Source organism: Haliotis rufescens, unplaced genomic scaffold, assembly GCF_023055435.1.
Source record: "Haliotis rufescens isolate VD_foot unplaced genomic scaffold, xgHalRufe1.0.p SCAF_19, whole genome shotgun sequence".
Taxonomy (NCBI): Eukaryota; Metazoa; Mollusca; class Gastropoda; order Lepetellida; family Haliotidae; genus Haliotis; species Haliotis rufescens.
This window is the reverse complement of record NW_025963879.1, coordinates 6206636-6234310: the sequence shown is the minus strand read 5'-3', so window position 1 is coordinate 6234310 and position 27675 is coordinate 6206636. Positions and strand designations below refer to the sequence as shown.

General features: G+C 40.5%; 1 protein-coding gene across 2 annotated transcripts in view; it reads left to right on the top strand.

The window, feature by feature from the left end:
- The window catches only part of LOC124148413, a 204024-nt gene extending 194832 nt beyond the window's left edge, over window positions 1–9192 (top strand). For both annotated transcript variants that reach the window (XM_046519494.2, XM_048398841.1), the window contains 2 exons: window positions 5453–5593; window positions 6721–9192. In XM_046519494.2, the coding sequence (XP_046375450.1) occupies window positions 5453–5593; window positions 6721–7045 (466 nt within the window). In that variant the 3' untranslated portion in view covers window positions 7046–9192. The remainder of the gene's footprint in view (window positions 1–5452; window positions 5594–6720) is intronic.
- Window positions 9193–27675: the final 18483 nt, after the last annotated feature.

Here is a 27675-nt window from a genome sequence, read left to right as displayed (position 1 = left end):
CCCAGTATGGTTCGGTACGCTTCGGTACGGGTTCGGTTCGCTTCGGTACGTGTTGGGTTCGCTTCGGTGGGGTTTGGGTTTGCTTCAGTACGTTTTGGGTTCGGTTCGCTTCGGTACGGGTTGGGTTCGCTTCGGTGGGGTTTGGGTTTGCATCGGTACATTTTGGGTTCGATTCCCAGTATGGTTCGGTTCGGTACGTGTTGGGTTCGCTTTGGTGGGGTTTGGGTTTGCTTCGGTACGTTTTGGGTTCGGTTCGCTTCGGTACGTGTTGGGTTCGCTTCGGTGGGGTTTGGGTTTGCATCGGTACGTTTTGGGTTGGGTTCGCTTCGGTACGGGTTGGGTTCGTGTCATTTCACTTCGCTTTTGAGATTGGTTGATCAGGTCAATGCTCAAAATTTGTTGTGATACAAATAACTCAGATGATCAGGCTGATGCCATTTGTTCTCAACTGGCGACCCATAGTGAAAAGACTGGACACAAGAAAACATAACAAGATACGGCTAATAGCTGTTTCGTGATTTGCACCGTTTATTCAGGAGATTTTGTATTTTGATCAAGAATATGTGCAATTGGCAGATATCAGAATATATGGGGAGTAGATCACCGTATGGTTGAGTGGTACCACATTCTGTGTAATTCAGATATGATTCACGGTAGAAAAAGGTGTTGATATTTCCAAAGTCTTTATGTGGAAAAATACCCCTTTTGGATTTATAAATTGGTGCTTCCTCTGGATCGTATGGAGGATTATCTTCTAGACAGGACCAATTTCGGAGATCCTGCCAGCTATCATCAAGGTAGCGCTGTATGAGGTGGGGAGGAACACTTTCAAAATAGCATGTGTGGACAGTATCAGGATGTTCTTTATATGAGACCTTGACATAGCAGTCTCCTTGAATAATTTCAATGCCCAGAACTCTTTCTATTTTATGTTCTACTCTTCGTAGGTGTTTGGGAAAAAACGGATGTGGTTTGACATTTAATTCTATGCATGGTTTGGTGTTGTCTTGCTTGACATTTCCTGACATTGTATTCCCTGACAGAACATTGACTGATTTATTGTCTAGTGCTGATTCCTTTTGGTCGAAAAACTTATGATTCTTCAGTGGACGTTTTCGTCGTTTTCCTGACATACTTCTTTTGAGGTGAAATTCTCTCCGAATGGAGTCTGGAATGCTGCTGCCATACTCCCATGTGTTTCCTCTTTCTGGATCCTTCCATTTTACTCTGTAGTAGATTTTGCCATTTGCTCTCTTGGAACTAACAATTGAGTGGATGTCCTCTGGATTGAAGACCTGAGGGATGTCCTTGGTTTGATTACCTGATGTTGGACTTGGAGGTTGTACCTGGCTGTCGTCGGGTTGTTTTCTGGATTTGGGCTGGTGATGCTTACTATTCACTCCTCTTTTCCCTTTATTTACCTTTTCATTTACCTTGGTTGGAGCACTAGGACCTGGTGTGGCATGATTTTCCTTCATGGTTGCCGTGGGACTGGTAGGTTTTTCTGTTGTACTTGAAGCAGGGTTTTTCTTCTTTGTTGGGGTCTTTTGCTTCTGACTCTTGTTGCTCGAAGTACCTGCCTTTGTTTTGGAATTGACCTTCTTACCTTTCTGTTGTGGAGGTGATTGATCAGTAGCCTGGTAAGTTGAACTTGTTGATGGGGAATTGTTGCTGTCAAACTGAGTATCATTGACTGGTTCCTCGTTGTCATCCATGACTCCTGAATCTATGTCACTGGGGTTATTGAGGTATGGTTCTGGAGGATACTGTGGACGATCAGCAGGATCAAAATATGGCTTCAGACGGTTGGCATGGACCAGTGGTTTGTGTATTTTGTCGTCAGAACTTCGGCGTAGTTTGTAGGTATAATTTGGACCTGTATGGATGATATAATAGCTACCATACCACTTTTTGGTTAATTTGTTGGAAAGGCCTTTTTCAACTTTTTGACAGTAGAGCCAAACTCTTTGACCTGGGGCGAATTCTGGTTCTTTAGCCTTTCTATTATATTGTTCTGAATACACCTCCTTAGCCCGAGCAGTGTTTTCAGCTGCGATTGTTCTAGTGATTTCAAGCTCCTCAAGCAAATTGGAAAGATAACTTTTGTTATTGTGGCCTAAATTTTCTTTTGGAATTAATGCTACATCTTGTGGAGCTCTCATTTCGCGGCCGAAAAGCATAACATATGGGGATTTTTGAGTTGATGAATTTGGAGCCATCCGATAGGCCATCATGATGCCAGGAATAAAACGGGGCCAATCATTTTGAGACTTGTTACAATAGGCTCTTAGTGATTGATTGATGTAAGAGTTGAGCCTTTCTACACAGCTGTTTGTTTGAGGATGGTATGGGCTGGTATGGGTAAATTTAATTGCCAAAAGTTCACAAATTGCTTTGATAAGCTTGGACATGAAATTCTGACCTCTGTCTGAAATTAAGGTCCTTGGAGCGCCATACCGACAAAATATTTCTCTGACGAAAACATCTGCTACTTCTTTGGCTTCTTGGGTCCGAAGTGGAAAGGCTTCACACCATCTAGATGAAGCATCTGTGATCACCAAAATGTACTTGTACTTATCTGGTGTTGTTGGCAGGGGACCGAGAATGTCAATGTGCCATCGGGTGAAGACCTCTTCTACAGGTAGTGGACGAAGTGGTGCCTTCTTGCCATGGTAGTGCCTCTTGGTCTGTTGACATACCTCACATGTCTGGACATAAGTAGCAATATCGCTGTACATTTTGGGCCAGTAGTACTTAGGTCTCATGGTGTTGTGCATCCTTTCTTTCCCATGGTGGCAACCGCCAAACTCTGAGTCATGATAGGATTGCAGGACTTGATTTCTGAGGGTTCTTGGGACTGCCAGCTGTTTAATGAACTTGTCTGCGTGGCCTTTCTGTCTTTGTGGAACGAATCGGTATAGGATGCCTTCATCAATTTCAAAAGTATTGGCTTCAATAAGAATCTTTTGACGATCCTTTTCATTTTGTGGAAGGACTTCATCCTCTTTGTAGTCAAAGATTTGGATGAAATCTGGACAAATCCTTTGTAGGTGACGTAAATTTGGATGTTCTTTTATACTTACTTCAACCAATGTGTCTTGGGTAACATCAGCATTTGTAGCATGTAATGCTGCGACAACATTAACTGGTACTGACTGATAATCCTCTTCATATTCAAAGGTGACTGACCAATGTGTTGTCTGTGTGTCTGATTCTAAGTGATTGACAATAGGTGTGCAAATATCCACAGTCTGAGTTGTCTGTGTGACTTGTGTGGATGAATGGGTGTTTGGCAAGATTGTGGTACTGCTAGTTGATTTGCTTTGCTGAGTTGAAGTTACTGAGAAGACTGTTTTCTCAGCATCTTCTTCTGTCTGATCATTACAGTTAATATTTTCCTCATATTCCCTACGTGAGAGAGCATCGGCATTCCCATTGGCTTTGCCGCTGCGGTGAACAATGTCAAAAGTGTAGGTAGAAAGTTCCAAAGACCATCGTCCTAACCTACCTGTGGCATCCTTGATGGATTTCAGCCACTTCAATGCTATATGATCAGTGTAGACTGTGAATTTGGAATTTGCAAGGTATGGACGAAAGGATCTAATGGCTTCAACTAGAGCTAAGCCTTCCTTTTCTGTAATGCTCCAGTTCTTTTCGCTGCCATGAAGAGCTCTACCACCAAAAGCTATTGGATGTTCATTATTCTTCTCGTCTTTTTGACTCAAAACAAAACCTATGCTCATATCACTGGCATCAGTTGCGAGAAGAAATTCTTTGTCAAAATTTGGATAAACCAGAACAGGTGTATTGCTCATAGCATGTTTGAGTGTGTTGAATGCCTGATCACACTCAAGTGACCATTGGAACTTTGGTTTCTTTCCTACTTCTGCCTCTGAATGCTTCTTTAGCAAGGCATTCAGTGGAAGCGCTATGTGAGCGTAATTTTTCACATACTTCCTGTAGAAGTTTGTGAGACCTAAGAAGGAGCGAATCTGCTTTTGTGACTTGGGCACTGGAAAGGTTCTAATTGCTTCAATCTTTTTGTCATCAACTTGAACACCTCCACATGATAAAACATGACCCAGAAAAGATACTTTGTCCGTTGCAAAATTGCATTTGGATGGCTTTAGTGTTAATTTTGCCTGTTTCAGATAGTAAAATACTTGCTCTAAATGTTGAAGATGCTCTTCAAAGTTTTTGCTGTAAATTATCAAATCATCAATGTAGATCAGCGCAACCTTAAAAAGCAATTTTCGTAGCACTTTGCTCATGAGCTGTTGAAAACAAAGTGGAGAATTTGTCAAACCTTGGGGCAATCGTTTGAATTGATAAAAGCACTTGATGTAGATCTAATTATTATAAGATAACTTAGTATAAATGTTATCCCATGATAACTGAGGGGAAATTATCATGGAACTGTTCTGGGTGAACAATACCTTCCAAATGACGTGCTGGTTTTCTTGGGGAATTAGTCAGCAAAGAGCCAGAGTCACAGGAGACTAATCACAATTTTATTTACAAGAACAATTAACAATTTACAATATCTTAGAAAATAACTGAGGGTGCCACAGAGAGTCGGTACACACTCTGGGCTGTGGGAGAGAGGTCTGCTTGGTAAGAGAGTCAAACCCCTTCTCTGCTTAAAACCTGCCTACAGTATGTATTTAACAAAAAATTAAACAATAGAAAGGAATGTGATTGGATGATACACGCTTGGTTGTGTCCTAAGCTAAATGGATGGCTAGACAGAGGGGAATACTAAATCCTGTTTATCCTGTTGGACTGGCACTAATCTTGTTGACATATTTACTGGATGCTTTGAAAGAGATTAGGGTGTCACTATAGATGAGCTTGTGTGGGGTCTAATCCTTAATGCCCTATAGACGAGCTTGTATGGGGGCTAATCCTTAATGCACTATAGACGAGCTTGTATGGGGGCTAATCCTTAATGAGTCTTAATTGAAGTAATGTTATTCTAATATACCCCGGTAGGTGATGACAGATATACTTAAATAAATATCCTTTGTCTGGGAGATGGGATCTTGATACCTTAGGCTAGCATTTATCTAAAAGCTTCAAATCAATTAAACTATGTAGACGTAACTCTTGTCTTATTGAATAGTATGTCTAGAAGACGCGCTCCCATTACCTTAGGCTAGCAACCATCTAAAACAGCTTTAACTGAAACTACTGATATTTTATATATGCATTTTACCTAATGATATTTATTACTTGGTCAACTATAATTATATGAAATGATGTATAAATATTACACCACGATAACTCATAAAAGCACTTGATGTAGATCTAATTATTATAAGATAACTTAGTATAAATGTTATCCCATGATACAAACACAATTCAATGATTGTAAATGTGTATTTAATTATTAGAGTGTCCCCTAATGTTAGATATTAGCCTCACTTTAATTCTTGTCCTTTCAATCTGTCAGAGAGAACACAGAATTGGAGGATGAAGAGACTGATGCCCCTCAATCTGAAAAACAGTTTCTTATACCAAGTGATCCCAGATTAACCAAGTGTGCCTGCTGCAAGATGGCAATTGATGAACCTTACAGAGAGAAGAATCCCAAGTAGGATATTCAAGACAATCTATAACTATTGTTATACTTACAGTATATATTGATGGAGGTTATTGTGATCAGCATGTCTTTCTGTTTGTTTATTATTTCATTTCTTGAGCTTATTTTGTGTTTGATAATTCTTTGTAAACACTTTGCACATGTCTCCCCTGCAGATGGTGCCTTTTGCTTTGATTGTTTTTAAAAACACCTGACTGACAAATATGTTGACCTTATTTCCATGGCCTGCTTGTCAGTTGTACTGAGTGGTGGTAATGGTCACCTGGGGTGAAACAAACAACAACAAAAATACAAATCTTTTCATGCTTATATAAGTGGACAAGCTGAGACATGATGGGCCTGGTAACAATTTTGATGATAACTCTCTCTGTAATAACAACAGTAGGGACCTTGAACTGCAAAGTTGGTCAACCATTTTGCAGAAAATTCATCTGTGAAGAATGAAAATGTCAACAAGTACAGAGAGATTTCCTCCAAAAAGCAATGGACATATTGATCTGAAAAAGTTATGATGATGTTCAAAAGACTTCTTTATCAGAAAGGAAGTTTTTCATTTGAAAATGTGAAAACTAACACAAAAGCAGATATTTAACGTCCATGTCCTGATCGGTTCATGTGAATACTACTATAATATTTCTGACTAGGAGAATAAATCCCTTATCCCCCACCAAAATGAAAGTAGGCTGCATGTTGATTTCTGGTGGGAGAATACATATCTCGCACCCCTGTACGAAGCAAAAAGCTCCATGTTGTTCACAAGTCAATGAAAGTCATGTGACACAGCACAACCTCAATGGAATAGCTGTTTCCTATCAATTTTCAATTTCTTTTATTTCTTTTGCAATGGCAGATTGAAACATGTTAAGATCATTTGTTGTATAAAACTTGATGTATAAAACCTGATAGAGGATGCATAAAACCACAAAGATACTGAGTGATACTTCTGCAACTTGTATTATCAGAAAAAAGGTGTGAAATTAGCTCTTTCAAGCAGCTTCTAAATGTAAGCATTTTAAGAGTTATGTCCTCAGTAGTGTGTAAAATCAATTTGAAATAAATGTAAATTATAATAGAACATCAACAGTTGAGCCATCAACAGTTTTCATTATGTGTTGCAGATACCTACAGATTGAATTGCGACTTGTGACATTTGAAAAGTTCAAGCATCACCCTGGCCATGTGCATGTTCTTGTCCACTCCCACTTGCCAGTGTTTGGTCTGGTACAGCTCTTGGTGCATCTCACAAGTATCCAGTCCACAAAAATAGCTGTCTTCCGGGACAAAAGCCGCACTAAGGATGTACGACTGCCACCTGATTTTAGACTGGAGGACTGTGGCTATGCAGGAAGCAGCAAGGACAACCCTCAAGAGATAGTGCTTTATTATGACTACACTGTTGAGTTTACAGACTGCCCAATACTTGTCTGTGATCATTACTTTTGACACATAAGACAGGCACTTAAATGTCATAGCGACTGATTTATGACTACCATTGTCTGCAGTACATTTGACTTCAAGGGCAATTTACCCTGTAGCCATGTCTCCATAACTTAATTGTCATTACGTTTTAGGCGCTAATCCCCGTTGTTAATCCTCACCAACATTTCATTGTATTTTGACTGTCAGTCAGCCTGGACTACCATATTACTTCCCTTTAACTACTGCTTTTTATAGTATGGCATTTATTGCCCTAATTGATCATCCCATGAACTGTGTTTGTTAATCACGCCCACATGTCCAAAGCAACGCCGTTGTCTCTTTGTCTGTCCATTGTTGTTCATTACTATATATGTGCTACCATTACACAGTTACTACGGTGTTAGTCAGGCTTGGTATTCCGAGTGCTGGCATAGGGACGACCTCGAGCAGGATATGCTGCTCGTAGGAAACGCCCTTGGACAGATGGAGAATAATCCGGGTAGCGTGAGTTTGCTGTGACTCACGCACGATCCCCCTACCCTAACTCGCAGCAAAGCAAATGGTAGTTCAGAGGTGATGGGAGACAAAAGCAGCGTCAAGGCAGCCGCCATCTTGACGGGAAAGCGAAGAAGAAAACAGACAGCAGCCCAGTCATCCCGATTGTCAGTACCAGACAGCAGCCAAGCCAACCCGATTGTCAGCAACGAACAGCAGCCCAGCCTACCCGAACGTCAGCAACAACGACATCCATACAATATTCATGTAACCATGCTACGAACACTCAAGATTAAGTCAAACCACGTCTAGATTCTTTAGCAAGTACCAACCGATATATGTGCGTGTGACAATATAATTGAACTTTCGTTCCAACTCTCAACGTGTATTGTGCTCAAACGTATTCTCACGGACATTCTTGTTCAAATAAGGTATGTTATGTAATCAAGTCATTATTGTTTCGTTGTCTTAAAATTTTGTCATGTTTTTCTCTTTAATGAGTATGTATTGCAATCTATGTATTTGTTATCAGAGGTACATCCTGATCAGATTAAGTTTTTGAAATCGGCTAGGCTCTTACTCTTTTCTACGCTTATACGCATTTAGTGCAGATCCACGATATCTGCGGGTTCCGAGTCGTCCCATACAAATCAGACTCCCGGTTTCAAGGATTTTTCCTTTAATTTGTGGCCCTATAACCATTACTATAGACAACAGCTTTCAAAAAGTTTTCCAATACCCTACAATTTCCTGCTTATATCCTCATTTATTCCTTTTTGGGTATGTAAGCACTGAAATTATTTGTACTCTTTATGAAAACTGATAAAATCGATGTAGTAGCAGCGATTGTAGAAGTATAATAAGTTAGGGAGCCTCGTTGCTTGCCAAGCTTATTCAGTGGAGATTGTATATACAGTCTATATCCTACTTCTTCGTTTTGCCAACGTGATTTTGTGCTTAATTATGATACCGGCGAAAATTATGTATATTCGTGCGATCAACCGTAAATGGTCTCTGGCACACAAAATACGATTCGTTCAAATATCTTCGAGACAATTTCACATGATTGAATTTTTCATTACATTCCAGTTTAGACTTTTGAAGTTGGTTAGGTTTTGCATACACATTCTACTTTTTAGTGCAGATCACACTTCACATCTGCTAGCCTTGTCGAGTCTAGGCTCACAATATAAGACTCCCAATTTCAAAGATCTTACTGTTATCGTGAAAATATAACTTTCATATGCAAACGACAACGCTTTACCCACATTATGTTTTTGTCCCTACGTCATCCGTCTACTTTACTTCAAAAATGTGTATTGCCTGTTTCAATGTGATACATGTGATCTAGCAGTCTGGTATTCCGACTGCAAGGGCGACCGCGAGCAGGATGTGCTGCTCGGTGGAAACCCGTCCAAGGTTCTTTGTGTATGAGCCGGAATCTCCGCTCACCTGTATTTTGTTCGTACGAGCCGGCACCTCCGATCAACTTGTTAATGTTATGTATAATTGTTTCACCGATATTGACAATGTTGTTATTCACTTATTTACTTTACACGCCTGTATATCTTATCTAATGTCATCTCATTCATCTCAGTCAAGTGTAGTGCATGAAGCAACTAATTGTCAACCTGTCGATGTCATTTGCATTGATCTGTACTTGTACTCCATATTGTCATTATTTTTAAAAAGCTTTTGAGGACAAAAGCTCCACGACGTTCAGGGGTATTGTTATAGTGCAAACCATTTAAATAGTTCTATTTAAAATAGTGCAAACCATTTCAATACTTATTTTACATTTCATTTATCTAAATACCTAACTGGTTCAACGTGTTTCCAAGTGCACCGAAATTTCTATGCCCTTTGTCTGTTTAATATATTCAGCAAACATTCGACGTATCCCCTCTTATCATAAGCCCCTCCGGGCAGGACCCTTAATCTCCAGGGCTATGTATAAATTTCAATTAACACCTCCTAACGTCGCCGGATCTTACGTCTATACATACACGTGGGACAATGACCTTGCCATACGTTACGTAATACCTCGCTCTACAAAACCCGACTGACATGGTCAGTCAGGGAGACAGCCTGGAGACAGCCACTCGTGTAAGTGACAGAACGGTTCTCCCACCCGGGAACATTGGCCACTCGGTCCCGGTGTGCGTTCTGTCACGTTCTTATCAACATGTACCTTTTCGACTTATTCCAAACCATCAACAATAAACATGGCTGCTGTCGTCTTAAACTTCACCCCTGAGTTTTGTCTTCCCGTCATCACCCTGAGCTACCATCCGAGGGCCGAAACTAACGAGCTACCAGTTGTCAACGTGCATGTTGACGGGGAATTAGCTCTTGGGGGAATAAAGGACAAAATCGACATCACTGTCCCGGAACGCTTTATGCACAACATGTAAACAATAAACAACAATTGCACAATGAGCGGAATACCTGCTCTGACAACACAACACAGCAATGAGCAGACTTTCCAGCTCAGTCGTACAAGAGGTGAGCGGAGCTCCGGCTCACCTCAGGGCGTTTCCTACGAGCAGCATATCCTGCTCGAGGTCGTCCCTATGCCAGCACTCGGAATACCAAGCCTGACTAACACCGTAGTAACTGTGTAATGGTAGCACATATATAGTAATGAACAACAATGGACAGACAAAGAGACAACGACGTTGCTTTGGACATGTGGGCGTGATTAACAAACACAGTTCATGGGATGATCAATTAGGGCAATAAATGCCATATTATAAAAAGCAGTAGTTAAAGGGAAGTAATATGGTAGTCCAGGCTGACTGACAGTCAAAATACAATGAAATGTTGGTGAGGATTAACAACGGGGATTAGCGCCTAAAACGTAATGACAATTAAGTTATGGAGACATGGCTACAGGGTAATATGTCCTTGAAGTCAAATGTACTGCAGACAATGGTAGTCATAAATCAGTCGCTATGACAACTTCCCTCCGTTCCGTGAAGCTTGGACCCCAAGCTTTGACAAGTCCAAATTGATATGTGTGAACTTTTTCACCAACGGAAACAATAGTGCAAAATGTGAACAAAATCAGTTAGATGAATTCATGATATCGTTAAATTCTTGTGCAACAAATATACCTATGCAATGACGGTATGAAAGTGAACATCTAGCCAATTTGATTAAGAATTCTCCTTCAACCAACCCCATAGCAGCATCACATCCCCCAACAGCCAACCCCAAATTCCCCCCCATCATCCCCAAACACAGCAAACCAAAACCAAAACAGCCCCCAAACCCCCATCTCCAAAACCCACAAAACGACCTCACCAATCCCCAGCAGAATCCTCACTCACTACAAAGAAAACATGTGCCAAGCAAACACCCCCAACCACATCAACATCCGAACAATCTCCAGCAACAGAACAAAACAAACTCATATTATTGGCTTTTTCAACAAACACTACACCACTCAACGACACCTTCTCCAACAATAAATTCGCCCTCTGCCTGAAAAAAGTACACGTAACATACAAATACATTAACAGATGCGGCAGGGGGTTTAAAATCACCTTCCCAACACAAGACACACTAAATCAAGCACGCAGACAAACAATGATCGACGGTCTAAACATTACATGGCAAACACCAAAATGGCTTACATCTATACAGGGGGTAATATACATAGACCATAGGGATACACAAGATGACATACTAGAATACATCAAAACAGCAAATCAACTACACACACAACCCCAAATCACAGACTACAAAAGCATTAACAACAGAACACCCATACCAGGCAGAACCACTACACAAACTATCTTCCTTACATTTAAGAGCACCACATTACCAACACACATCATTTTCGGGGCACTTAGGTACAAAATCAATCCAATAAGAAAAAACCCTCCACAGTGCAACATATGCCACTCATATAATCACACCACAGCTACATGCCGACAACCGTCCATGTGCCAGAAATGTGGGTCCCTCAGACACGATACCCCAGAATGCACATGGGCGGCCTACTGTATACAGTGCGAAACCGAGGGACATACAGCCACACAAAATACTTGCCCACTCAAACAACAACACATCCTTCGGCTCAACAAACACATCAAACAGGAACATCTACCTAAACCGGCCAGAATACTACAAACATATAACAGCCTTCCAGATTATGAAGATATATCAGATACAGCATCCTCCACATCATTCCCTCCCCCTATTCCCCCCACCCAGACCCGACCCACCCAGTCCAAACGTAAACAACTTTTCTCCACTCCAGCCCCAACCCAACAGACCCTCCCCCTCCCAATAAACTCCATCCCACCCACCCAAGCAGTAAACACTGCCCCACCCCACACAGACAACCCAACACAGGCACGGCCCCTTCAACCAGTACCCCCACCCACAGCATACAACACCCTCCCCAAGACCACCACCCCCCTGCTACCCACCCCTACCCCCCACCCCTCCACCCTACCCCCCCCACAACCCAGCCATACTCCCCTCCCCCTGTCCATCCCACCTCCAACCCAACCTGTCTCCCTACCCATCCAAACCCCCATTCACACACTCTTCAGATCTGCTATACCAATTCTAGCCACCCAACTACAAATCCAGTCTAAAACACACAAAGCCAAAGCACATCTAGCTAGAAAACCACTACTCGCACAGAAAATACAATCACTCAGGTCCACCACACCCAAACCAATCACCCCACAAAAATTTCACTCCAACACAAACAAAATCATAGAATTCCTGTCAGCAATTCTTCTTATTAAAAACCCCTCCCCCAAAAAAATCCACAACATAGCCTTGGTGTCTAACCTATACCAAAAACCATATCATCACTTCCAAACTGCAATAAGAGCTCTCAAATAACAAGCTAAATTAGTCCCAAAACCCCTCTTCCAAATTAGCCCCATAGCACCATGCATTTGGCTTTAACATCCCCAAAAAATCTACAAATCAGAACATGGTGTTTTTACAGTGGAATTGTAATGGTCTCAATACTAATGGGCATGAACTTAAGGCCCTCATTGCCCTAAACAAAATTGTCCCATATGTAATAGCAGTACAAGAAACAAAACTATCCCCCAAAAAAGCCTTCAAATTGCCGGGCTACACTTTCATTCGACAAGATAGAGTCAGACCACCCAATAAACCAGGCCCCCCCCATGGAGGGCTAGGGCTGTTTATCAAAAATACCATACAGTTTTCAGAACTACCCATCCCCACTCCTAACCTAGAAGTCCTGGCTGCCAACATCACTATTAATGACACTAAAATAACTGTAATTAACTGCTACCACACAAAAACCAAACCGTTTAAACCTGAAGATTTAGAAGTCCTCTCCAAATTTATAGGCCCAAATACCCTCATTCTAGGAGACTTTAATGCACATCACCCACTGTGGGGCACTAAAAATTATCAAGATAAATTTGGAAAATATATAACTGAATGGTTAGACACCAAAAATCTCATTAGCTTAAACGACAATAGTGCCACTAGAATTCCTATTACCCACCTACAATCCCCCACTGCAGTAGACTTATCTATCACTACCCCCCAACTCTTTCAAAAACTCACATGGGACCCCCACAATGACACCTGGGGTAGTGATCATTTCCCCATAAAAATCTCTATAAACATTCCTTCTAATAAACCCATATCTGACCCCAACCCCACTTCTGACAACCCCACACAAACTAAATTCAATTTTACCAAAGCTGACTGGCAGGAATTCAATATACTATGCAACCAGATAGACCCCCACAATATACATAGCACTGACATCGACACCTTCAACTCAAATCTAAGCAATACCCTATACAATATATCCATTAAATGCATTCCCACAACCAAAACAAAACCCATACATAATACAGTACCATGGTGGAGCCCTGAAATTATTCAATCTAGAAAACTCAGGAAAAAAGCTCTTAATAAGGCAAAACATGATAGAACTAAACTCCATTTGGCTCATAAACAAAGAAATCTTACCAAAGAACTAATAATGGCAACAAAAAGAAATCATTGGCAAACTTTTACATCAACCTTGAAGATGGGCAAACAAAATTCAAAAATTCTGTGGAATAAACTTAAAGCAATAAAAGGCATCGCTAAATCCTCCAACTCGCCCAATTTTCCCTTACTTAAAACAAATAAAGAAAAGGCCAATGCCATGGCCGCCCATCTTTCGACCGTAAGTAGCTCCGCCAACCACTCCAAACACATACAAGACACAATAAACACACAACCTGCATTTCAAAACAGATCTCCACTCTCACATCTCGCAATAAACAAACTCATTAACATCCACGAACTCCAATACGCCCTAAAAAACAAAAACACAGCCCCAGCCACTGGATTAGACAATATAAGTTACAAAATTCTAAATCATGTCCCCATCAAAATTCAAAAATTAATACTTCAACTTTATAATCAGATTTGGACTTCTGGCCACCTCCCCAAAACATGGAAAAATGCTCTAGTGGTGCCAATCCTAAAACCAGGGAAATCCCCAAATGACCCTGACTCCTACCGCCCTATCTCTCTCACATCTCACCTATGTAAAATCATGGAAACAGTAATAAACAACAGACTAAAGCATAAAATACAAAACAATAGCCTGATAAAAGAGGACCAGAGCGGCTTTACAGCAAACAGACAGACCCTAGACCATATTTTACATTTGGAACATGATGTTAGGACAGCCCAAGCACAAAAACAATACACTGTGGCCATTTTTATAGACTTTTCTAAAGCATTTGATATGGTTTGGCAACAAGGCCTAATTCAAAAATTAATAAATAAAGCAATTGATGGGAGAATTCTAAATTTCATTCACTCTTTCCTAAATAACAGAAACATAACAGTTAAATCAAGCAACACCCTATCAGACCCCCACACTCTTGAAAATGGCACCCCCCAGGGAAGCATCCTGTCCCCCACTCTATTTAATCTAATGATTGATGACATATTCCCATCTGCCCCAAAAAAAACCACCACAGCTAAATTCGCTGATGATATATCATTTTGGTCGTCATCAACATCCATAAAACAAATTGAAAACAGAATTAAACCAACTCTTGCGAAAATAGAAAACTGGGCTTCCCAATGGGGGTTCAAAATTAACACCAAAAAAACCATCGGCATTGTCTTCAAAAAAACTTTCATGACAAATTTAACACCCAAACTTACACTCCTTAAAGAAAATATTAAATTTCAAAAAGAAGCAAAATTCCTTGGAGTCACATTTGACCAACATCTCACATGGGCTCCCCACATCAATAACGTGGTCAACTCCTGCCAAAAAGATATTAATCTAATGAGAGCCATCAGCGGCTCTCACTGGGGAGCTGACAAACAAACATTATTAAACATATACAAAACCCTTATTCAATCAAAAATAGACTATGCCGCTCCGGTCCTCCATTCTTTAACAGATAAGTTGGAAAAAAAGCTCAACTCAATACAATATAAGGCCCTCAAGATAGCCCTGGGGACTAGAAATGGCACCTCCCTTAATACACTGCAAATCATCACAGGCATTACATCAATTCAACTCAAACGACATCAATCTATACTCAATTACTGGGCTGGGGCACAACAAAACCCTATTTACAACGAAATACTACACAAATACAAAAACTCAAGACCAGCAACCCTCAAAAAGTTCAAAAACAAGACAAATATAGCACCCTTCATAACACACCTGCAAAATCTCATTAAAACACACAATCTAGGACACATAACTCACTCACCCCCAGACAACACCTATATTCTTGACCTTCCCCCCCCCGAAATAGACATATCCCTAGCCAAACTACTAAACAACCATATCAAACCCACAAATATAGAAAAGGGAACAATATCACTTAATTATATTCATGACAACTGGCCGGAACATACACACATCTATACAGATGCATCATACAACAGCAAAAACCAAAAAACAGGGCTGGGTGTCCACACAACACAGCCCATACAAAGCACAAAGAAATACCAATATACAAACTACTCACATACAAACACAGCAGAGCTACTAGCCATTCTACAAGCCTATAAACAGGCAGAAACATCAAACTATAACAAAATTATCATAATTTCTGACTCACTAAATTCAATTAAACAAATATCAGACAAATCTTCCAAATGCAGACCCGATTTAATCAAACAAATAATAAACACCCATACAAAACTCAAAACATCCAACAAATCAATAACATTAGTATGGATACCCAGCCATACAGGCATACCAGGCAACCAGATTGCAGACCAAACAGCAAAAACAGCAACTAATGACCAAACACCCACTTTACAATTTCACACAAGCAAAGCCGAAACAAAAACTCTAATAAAACACAATATAATACAACAAAACTTTAGCAATAACATTCAAAAATGTAAATCCCAATGGATCAAAACACTATTCAGTAAACCAACAACAAAATGCAAAAATTACACAAACTCCATTTTAGCAGACAAAGCCATAACCAGAATACAAAGTAACCAAACAAACTTAAACGCAACCTTACACAAACAAAACAGACATACAAGCCCAAACTGCATTCATTGCAATACAACAGAAGACATAAAACATATATTCACCACCTGTAGTAAATATAAACAACAACAACAAACACTTTACAACTCACTCCCACCCAAATACAACAATAATATAACACTGCTATTCAAACCCGACAACCCACCAGCGATTTACCTACAAATAGTCACTTTCCTCAAAGACACAAACCTAATAGAAAAAATTTAGACCCTCCCAAACAAACCCAGCAAGTAACTTTAACATAAACAGCAAAATTCTAGATTCGGATCGGGATCGAAATTCTCAGCGCGGATTGTCTTCTACGACGTCCGCGCCTCAAAATTCTATAGCGGATAGTCTACAATGACGTCCGCGCACTCAACCTATAGCGCGGATTGTCTACTCCGACGTCCGCGCCACAAACTCCTATATCCATACTCAGTAACTCTATAGCCGCTTAACCAGCCATTCACCATCAGCCGACACAAACAAGCCCACTACCAATCACGCCGACACCAAGCCTTACCCCCACCACCCACCCCCGCGCTAGGCCCCCGTTTTCTAACGTAGGTTACTCATATTTATTCATTATTTTTCCCCCTTGATTTGTTTTAATTTAATTTATCTATTAATAGTAGCTATACATCAGCTTAACTGATTACTTCTGTCACTCTATCTATCCTAGTAACTATAACCCAATAAACCTGGCTAATGTAGAACTTTACTATCTCTCTACGGCTCTCTATGGCCACTAAATCCTAAACCCCTCTTCTCATTACTTTATCCCCCTTCACTTACAGTTTTTTGGGCTAGACGTTTATATTTATTCCCACTATTCTATATTTTATAAGAACCGTCTGCCCCGAGTGCGAAATAGCCAGAGGCTGAAGCGCTCGTAAAATCTCCAAATATCTATCAGTCAGGGAGACAGCCTGGAGACAGCCACTCGTGTAAGTGACAGAACGGTTCTCCCACCCGGGAACATTGGCCACTCGGTCCCGGTGTGCGTTCTGTCACGTTCTTATCAACATGTACCTTTTCGACTTATTCCAAACCATCAACAATAAACATGGCTGCTGTCGTCTTAAACTTCACCCCTGAGTTTTGTCTTCCCGTCATCACCCTGAGCTACCATCCGAGGGCCGAAACTAACGAGCTACCAGTTGTCAACGTGCATGTTGACGGGGAATTAGCTCTTGGGGGAATAAAGGACAAAATCGACATCACTGTCCCGGAACGCTTTATGCACAACATGTAAACAATAAACAACAATTGCACAATGAGCGGAATACCTGCTCTGACAACACAACACAGCAATGAGCAGACTTTCCAGCTCAGTCGTACAAGAGGTGAGCGGAGCTCCGGCTCACCTCAGGGCGTTTCCTACGAGCAGCATATCCTGCTCGAGGTCGTCCCTATGCCAGCACTCGGAATACCAAGCCTGACTAACACCGTAGTAACTGTGTAATGGTAGCACATATATAGTAATGAACAACAATGGACAGACAAAGAGACAACGACGTTGCTTTGGACATGTGGGCGTGATTAACAAACACAGTTCATGGGATGATCAATTAGGGCAATAAATGCCATATTATAAAAAGCAGTAGTTAAAGGGAAGTAATATGGTAGTCCAGGCTGACTGACAGTCAAAATACAATGAAATGTTGGTGAGGATTAACAACGGGGATTAGCGCCTAAAACGTAATGACAATTAAGTTATGGAGACATGGCTACAGGGTAATATGTCCTTGAAGTCAAATGTACTGCAGACAATGGTAGTCATAAATCAGTCGCTATGACAACTTCCCTCCGTTCCGTGAAGCTTGGACCCCAAGCTTTGACAAGTCCAAATTGATATGTGTGAACTTTTTCACCAACGGAAACAATAGTGCAAAATGTGAACAAAATCAGTTAGATGAATTCATGATATCGTTAAATTCTTGTGCAACAAATATACCTATGCAATGACGGTATGAAAGTGAACATCTAGCCAATTTGATTAAGTGCCAGTTTGAAAGTGATGTTTGTAATGTGCAAATTCACTACGAGTTAATTACCGCTTTGGACAGATTCAATAAATATATTATTGAGGTTCTTTGAATTCAGGAGTCTGGTTCGGCGGTGCGACTCAGTACTGAATAATGATAATGAGTAATGTCATAAAAAGTACAAATTAAACATCTCAGCAAATATTTCACATAAAGAAATTTGAAACCAGGAGTCTAACTTTACCGCGCGACTCAAACGTTACTTGTGGGTACGTTTGCCCTTTAAAGTACAATGGGTGCTCTCCCCGTATCTTTGACGGATCTTGCCCAGATATTGCGGGTGCGATGCCCAAGAAATAAATAATTATCCTTAATTCCGACATCAAAACTCTGAAATGCTAAATACTGCTGTGCTGTTAATTACTAGTTACTGACATACAATAAACATATGTGTAACCCACGAATATCCCTAATCTGAATTCAAAGTCCTAGACAATACATTCAATACATTCAATTTTGTACAAAACTGTGCACATTAATAACTTGTAACAAATTACAAATTTTGTCGTTTAGATTTTTGAAATTACGAGTCGAGCTTTAAGGTGTGACTCGATAACCCTACAGCTTAGGTTTGTCTGGGCCCTAGCTGTATCTATAATTATGTCTGGCGTTGCCTGGAGACATTTCAAAGATTCCCTACACAATAACTTCAAAGATCTAGCTTGACTAAAAATGTAATTTGGAATATATTGCACATATATAAAACTGAATTTTTGAAAGACACATTTCGGCATTAATATACTGGCTTTGATTAAACATACCTGGTTGCACTATTCAACAGTCACACAGTATATATCCTTGATTGAGTCCATGTAAGTAAACACAAATTAGTAAGTCCCCAATGAGATATCTTGTACACAGTGTCCATCTTGCATTTGCCCGTGAGGCGGTTTCTATATGGTGCAGGATCTGCATGATGATGGCTGTGGTCAGGATCTCTGTGGGATAGCCGTGTATACTTCTTCGGTCCTGTGTATGAACGAAATCTTGAGTGGGGAATTCACAGGAAAGTTGGCATCAGAGAGATTCTTGTTGTTTTCTTCAATCTTGTTTCTTTGCTCTTCATAGCTTGAGTTGATGATTGTTCTTCAGGGTGGTAGGCATACAGAGAGGTTACTGGATCGGGAGTAAACTCAAGAGTTACTCCAGCCGGATTCTAACACCAGTTGTCAACGTGCATGTTGACGGGGAATTAGCTCTTGGGGGAATAAAGGACAAAATCGACATCACTGTCCCGGAACGCTTTATGCACAACATGTAAACAATAAACAACAATTGCACAATGAGCGGAATACCTGCTCTGACAACACAAACACAGCAATGAGTGGATTTTCCAGCTCCGGCGTACAAGAGGTGAGCGGAGCTCCAGCTCACCTCAGGGCGTTTCCTACGAGCAGCATATCCTGCTCGAGGTCGTCCCTATGCCAGCACTCGGAATACCAAGCCTGACTAACACCGTAGTAACTGTGTAATGGTAGCACATATATAGTAATGAACAACAATGGACAGACAAAGAGACAACGACGTTGCTTTGGACATGTGGGCGTGATTAACAAACGGTTATCTCCCAAAACCCCTACATCCCATTTCCCCTACAACCCAGTTCCCCTACAATTAGTTAAAACAACACACGGCATTTACCTGTCTGGCATTATGAACTCACCTAAAGGAGAGATTAAGGTCTGGAGTAGAGGTAGTAGAAATGAAAGGGGTAGAGCTTTAGGGGATTAGGGGACTTAAAGGAAAGTTAAAAAAAAATAATAATAATCTAAGTGTAATGAAAGATGCCTGTATGATGAGAAGACAATTTTTAGAAATTACAAAAATAACAATAGGAAGAAACAATTATTACACTGAGAAACTGAGATGAGACGATTTACAGTTGACATGAAAAATGAACACTTTGTTATAATGTATTATGAATTTTGAAAAATGAACATTTTATTATAATGTATTATGAATTTTGAAAAATGAACATTTTATTATAATCTATAATTATGAATTTTGAAAAATGAACATTTTATTATAATGTATTATGAATTTTGAAAAATATCGTAATCGTAATTAAATATTTATCTCAATCTATTCGAGTTTCTTGGGTTGTTCCATAGTATGAAATAGGTAACAGACTAGGGATTAGCAGTGCCATGGACCGTGAACTTTGTTGTCTTAAGCTGTAGGGGAAATGGGATGTAGGGGTTTTGGGAGGTTACCTAACAAACACAGTTCATGGGATGATCAATTAGGGCAATAAATGCCATACTATAAAAAGCAGTAGTTAAAGGGAAGTAATATGGTAGTCCAGGCTGACTGACAGTCAAAATACAATGAAATGTTGGTGAGGATTAACAACGGGGATTAGCGCCTAAAACGTAATGACAATTAAGTTATGGAGACATGGCTACAGGGTAAATTGCCCTTGAAGTCAAATGTACTGCAGACAATGGTAGTCATAAATCAGTCGCTATGACATAAATATGAAAAAGGCTGAATGTGTGATGCATCGATCCAGTTGTGTGATGTGTGTTAAGACTTACTCACTGGATAACTTCATCACATTTGGTCTCCGTGATGTCAGAACATTAACAAAGACCTAATGAACCCACACATCTATTATCCACCTTCACCCAGAAAGTTTTAAAAAAGTTATTTCATTTTCACTTCATTAATCAATGTGTATTGAATGACAATTTATTACAGGTAATAAGATGATTTGAAAGATTCCATGTTAAATGATAACTGTCAAAACTGTATGTCTAATTCGAAACAAATGTATTCCAGGTTTCACTTACTTTATGGGTAGTGGGTTAGCCTAGTGGTTAAAGCGCTTGCCCATCACTCCCAACACCCAGGTGCAAGGTGTCAAGCCTATTTTTGGTGTCCCCAACTGGGATATTGCTGAAATATTGCCAAAAGCAGCATTGAATAGCAGCATTGATATTGAATAGTTTAATATAGATATAGACAAATTGACAATTCAATAAATTTCATTAATGTTTCTCCAACAATGAATATTACATTGTTACAATACACAACTTATGCATGTCACTACACTAATCTCTTGATAATGACAAACATCCACATTATTTATCATGATAGAATGGAAATACTCTCATGGGCATAAATATACTCACACGCAAAAGAAACGCAAGTCGAGTATGCAGTATACATGTTATTTATTTTCAACAGTAAAGACAAGAAATACTAATAGGGCAAGATTGACAAAAATTTGACTGAAGACAGTTTAATGGATTAAAAGGCAGATGACATAATTGTTATTTTCAAATGTTAAGGGCTTACACAGTTTCGGGTCAATACCCAAAATGTCAGTCGATACCTGGTGTGACCACCATTAGCATTGATCACTGCCACACATCTGTACTTTGAGTGGATCAGACGATTTGTGAAGGCCCTAGGGATCCTCCTGCACACATCCAGAGCAGCTGTGCGTAGTTCATCAGCAGTTGCCTATTGTGCAGACGCCTTTGAACCTCATCCCACAAGTGTTAGATGGGGTTCAGATCAGGGCTGAGGGCTGGCCACGGTAGAACACGGATGTTGTGTTGTTGCAGAAAGGCCATGGTAGCTCTGGCAACATGGGGACGAGCGTTGTCCTGCTGGAAAATGTGTTGTTGATGTTGTGCAAAAAATGGAACAACGTGGGGTCTGATCACTTGGTCGATATACCGCTGAGCAGTGACGCCGTGTCCCCGACCTTGACCAACATTCAGAAAGCACATGGGCCCAAGTCTCGCATTAAGTCCAATCCCTGCCCATATCACGACGCTAGGTCCACCCCATGGATCCCTTTCCCCAACGTTTCTGTCAGCAAAACGATCACCTCGATGGCGCCTAATTCTGACTCTTCTGTCTGCATGGGAGACACAAAAGCAACTTTCATCAGAGAAGATGACACGCCTCCACTCACGATGACGCCAATTGTGCTGACCCTGTGCCCACTGAAGTCGTGCTTGTCGATGCCGTGGTTGGAGAACAGGACGACGTGCTGGTCGGCGACATCTGAGGTTGTTGGAACGGAGACGTCAGTGTCCCGGCTAATGTGTCGATTATGTGTTCCTATGGTCTGTCGAGCACTTTCACTTGGAACGGATGTCGCTGGTATTGACGGGTAATCTGCTGATCTTGTCGAGGTGTGGTGACCCTAGGACGACCGCTCCGAGGAAGGTCATCTGTGGTCTGTGTAGCATTGTATCGATGCAGGAGACGGTAAATTGTGGTTATGTTAACGTTGAAATGACGGGCAACATCTTGGACAGACTCTCCAGCTTCCAAACGTCCGATAGCCTGGTTTCTCTGAATTTGAGTTAGGCGTGGCATTGTTGACCAAGGAGTGGTAGGTCCAAGAATCGGACACAGTTTTATACCCACTACAGTTCGCGACAGTTCGTGCATTTTCGATTTCGCGAGAAATGGGTGCATGATACCAACATATTCACTGAAATGGTGCGTTTTGGCGATTTTCGTTTTTTATGTTGCGTTTTTACTCGGGGCTTCCAAAATGCAACCAAAAATATTGTTAACACCATCAGGCTTCACTACATGCTAAAACTCGTATCAATTTATGGTTCCGTGTTTGTTACCTATTTGCTTAAAACCACCTGCGTTTCTTTTGTGTGTGAGTATATTATTCTGGGTGTTCACAATAATTATTTATTCTCAAACATGATATTGTGAAAAATGCTATTGGTAGATGATGCAACTGCTTTCAATCTAATATAAATGCCAAGAAAACTAGGACTGAATATTGTCTAAATTTAAGTGCAAAAAAATTTAATCCAACTACAACCAGTCTCTTGATAAAACATTGTCTACATCATTTAAATATAGGTGAAACCATCTACATAGGGCTCCATGTGATACTTCTATGCATTGGATTATCAAGTTTGATGATCTGTTTGGATGGTCTATCACCTGGCTGTACAGAAAACAAAACCACTGAGCCAAAATAGCTCAGGGTTTTTACTCACTTAACATACAGACATATAAATGTCTGGTCTCATTAAGTAACTTCATGTTTCACAAAACATCATTACATATTTGATGTTAAAACCAGAATGTCCAATGGTTGAATAGTTCAATGGTTCATCCCATCCCAGACATGTTCTATGGGGGTACGGGTATAGAAAAACAGCCGGCCATGGCGGTACAGCAATCAAATGCTACCTCAAAAAATCTGTTGCAAGACGTGGATTGTCCTGCTGTTAGATGACATTACATCCTTGCATTTGCACAAAGGGTGGAACATGATCTGGAATGATGTCGTCCGGTAGTGTGTGCCATTCAAATTGCCATTAATAATGATGAGTTGTGTTCCCCCATGAGTTATGATGCCGTCTCAGTACCAATTACACTTCCACCCCCACACTGACAACATTGAGTAATGCAAGCGTCGCTGAAATGTTCTCCTGACCCTTGAACAGTACACTGTCTCAGTCTTGTTTTCTGAACCTCAGATGCTGTCTTCACCATGCTAGGCATGTCCAATGGTGACGTGTAAGCAAAATTGGGCGTTTCACTGGACGTCAGGGCTTGACGTTTTGCTCCCTCAACTAGTTGCATACAGTTCTGCCACTAATTTGTCTCAACCCAGGAATTGTCCCAGCTGTACATTAATGGAAGTTGAAACATAGGCCGGTTTGCTGCCCGTAAATTAATGATGTATCAAGGACATTAAATACGAACATGAGTTTTGTAATAATGTTTAAGGTTTTAAAACTAAAATAACTTAATGTTCTTAATATAAAACCATCAATACATTGCCACATGAACCAAAACATTCAATGGTTATCTATACTGAAACAATGTTTAATCTAAATGCAATGTAAGGTATGGCTTAATTTGTGGTGTCTATGTATCAATGTAAACAAACCTTAAACCCTATCCAATTATAAGAATAATATCCTAAAACAACATTGTTGACACCACTTGATTACCTCTGTATACAATGAGTCTAGACAGCGTCCTAATTAACTGGGGCTAGTCGCCTAAAGCAATAGATGTCACCCACCATCTAGTTAGTGTCAGAGAATACACATCGTAAGGTTCCAAATAGTTTTAAAACCCTGACAACATTCACATAAATGTGATCAAAAATAGACTATGGATGCTAAATATACAACACCTTAAACTCCTCAATCAGCGATAAACTAAACTCAATTCAATGTCAAGCACTCAAGATAATCACACGCACTCAGCATGGCACACTGCACATATTGCTACAGGCACTAACAGGCGAAATACCCCTGGATCTAAGCAGAGAACATCTAAAAATAAATTACTGGGCCTCAACCCAACAAAACCAACAAATCCAAACAGATCCTTAAAACTAACATTAGCCCCAGACTCCAAGCTCTAGCTCGCAAAAACCCTCAATTAACACCAATCTCTCAACGCATAATACATTACCTAAATACACACAACCTAAATAACTTACAGTTAAATACAGCCTCAAATAACACCTTCACACCCAAACTCAAAACCCCCAAAATCGACATATCTCTCTCCACCAGACTAAATAAAGAAACTGATCCAAATACCGCTAAATCCATCACATTAGCATACATTCTCGAAACAAGGCCAAATTGGTGTCACATTTAAACAGACGGGTCCTTTGACCCGGGCTCAAAATGCACAGGATTCAGCATCCATATCAACGAACCCGAAAAAAGAAACACAATCATATAGGCTCCCAAATAATCAATCAATTTTCACACCCGAATTAATGGGGATAGTAACAGCCCTGCACAGCGATCAAATAAATAGACACCAAAAAACCCTAATCCTTTCAGACTCATTAAGTGGGCTCCAGGCCATAAAAAAACAAAACACAAAAAGCGCCCAAAACTAATACAACAGATAATTAAAAGCACCAACAATCTACGTAAACTAGGTAAAGACATAGAAATACTTCAGATCCCTGCCCACGTTGGAGTGTTTGGCAACAAACACGCAGACAAAGCAGCCAAATCAGCACTAAAATTAGAAGAAGTAAGCATCAACCTACCAATATCAAAAAACGAAATTAAAAGTATCTCAAAGGAGAAAATCTTCTAAAAGTGGCAAAATAACTATCAGAAATCTGATTGCAAACTAAAACACCTGCTACAAAAGCCACTAAAAAAAACAAAAATCCATCATAAAACCAAAAGAATTGACAGTATTAACTATCTTCAAACATGCCACACTAAGTTAAACTCCCACCTACACCAAATTAAAAAACATCAATCCGGGAAATGTCCCCACTGCAACTTAAAAGAAACGCCTGAACACGTAATACTATATTGCACACATTACCAGCAACGCAGAACAACACTCCAATCCACACTAAATTGCAACAATCAAATGACACTAGCAACAGTACTTAACCCCCTAAATGACTTACAAACATTTAAAGCACTAGGCATATATCTAATCAAAACAGGCCTACTTGGCCGCATTTAAAAATTAAAGTAAGACAAACAAGCTGCCAATAAACCCTAAAATTCTAAACCTATAAAAACACACAAACTCCCTTAAGTCCACCACCACCACCCCACCACCCATCTGTCCCCCCTACCCCCTCCACCTTTTGCATGGCATATTTCAAAATTCCAAATTTGTTCTCCATAATTAAGTAAGCAACCCTAAAAGCCCCACCTAGGTTGCCTCACCTTTTCGGACAAACCCTTTTCGACCAAACACCAAATGCCCTGGCAGGCCCGTGCGCAAAATACGCATATGTCGGAAAGCGCACGTTAAATTCCTAATTTAAGTAAGTAAGTTCATAAATGTTAATCCCTAAAAATGGCTGGTCCACACAACCTAAGCTTGTTGTGATTGGTGAACTTACCCAAACCAATTGGGCCGTGATATTGCTGGAATATTGCTAAAAGCAGCGTAAAACCATACTCACTCACTCACTACCCAAACCAATAATGCTTGTAAGTTAGGATAAATATTGGTCCGGAAGAAGTGTCTCGCCTTCCTAGGAACATGCTCGGTCCCTCGGAAATCTGTTGTTGTTCACCATTGTTGTATATAATTCTTACGAAACTTCTACCTCTATTACATCTCTGCCATAAATCCTGTACTTTGGCTTCAGTCAAACTAACTAAAATTTACAGATTTTCAACAGACGTCCTTTTCACTGTCAATTAGACACACAACTAGTTGTCGAAGATCAGACTGACGACTCACCCCAGTGGGACTACACCGAAGGCTACACTTTCGTAGAGTTGATCGAAGAACTCTACCATCCAGAGTACTCCAGCCTCCTGTGACACAGAATTCACCACCAACAGAGGCCAGAATATGAGAGATGTCATGCTCCTACATCGTCCCAACACATTTATCAGACATTACCTTGGCCCAGTTACACTGTCAAGGTAGTAGACCAGATGTCTGATAGTCTACACAAGCACTACCTTTATGAATGACTACCTTTACCTCCTTTGAAATGGAAGTTATATAGGACGCACAAGGCTCCACTTCCAGTATTGTCATTTATGGACGAAGACTTCTACAAGTTGGTACGCAACTCCAACACTAGAATCACGCTTACCTACTTCGCGGATTAAGGATCTTACTTTGGTTTCCAGATACTTTATGGATATTGGCTCTTACATTAATTGGTTTGTCACTGGAATCAGATACATAATTCCACCATCCTATGAAGGAATAACTGGAGACACACCCATGACTATTAGGACTGATTAAGTCGGACTCATCCATAGCCTTCTAGACACTATTGTCAGGATGCAAGATGACTTACTCTCTTCCAAAGTCTGGATATCTTCACAACTCCTATGGCTACAACAACTTTTAGCCCAGATCCAATCCAGAGCTATTTTCTAACCAGACCAAGAGGTTGATAATAACAAAACCTGTATCAGCTACCACAACATTCAACAGAAAGTTGGGACACGTGACAGATGAAGTAAGACTAGACACTGCAGAACGATTCCAAACTTCAACTATCAACTTAGCTGCTAAAGCCCACGGATCATCCCATCCATAGAAGCATCCATGGGAATACAAATCTTCGTCATCCAAACAGCCTCCTAAGAAGAAGTTTGTCTCCTCCAGGAAGGATTAATTCCAACAAAGTCGGGGGTACGACAAGAGACAATCTTCTTAGGAATCTTTCGCCAGCCGTATTCTCCAGTCTTCTTAGTCCCGAAGAAGAAAAGAACCGAAATGAGGATGATTATCAACCTAAAGACCCTCAACAAGAGATATCTGGTACCTCTGCCAAAATTCCAGATTGAATCCATACGGAAGTTACAGTCTAAGTTGAAGACAGGAAACTGGCTCATCAGCCAGGATTTATGAGATGCCTATCTTCACGTCCCAATACACCCATCCTCACAGAAATATAAACGCGATCAATCACGATCAATGGGTGACGCTACAAATTTCAAGTCCTACCTTTCGGGATAGCAATAGCCCCTTGACTATTCACCAGGATTACAGCGCAAGTCATCAAGTTTGATCACCGAATCCATGGTTACCTGGATAATATTCTTGGTCCAACTTATGACCTACCTAGGCTTCCTAGTCAATGCTTCCAAGTCCGA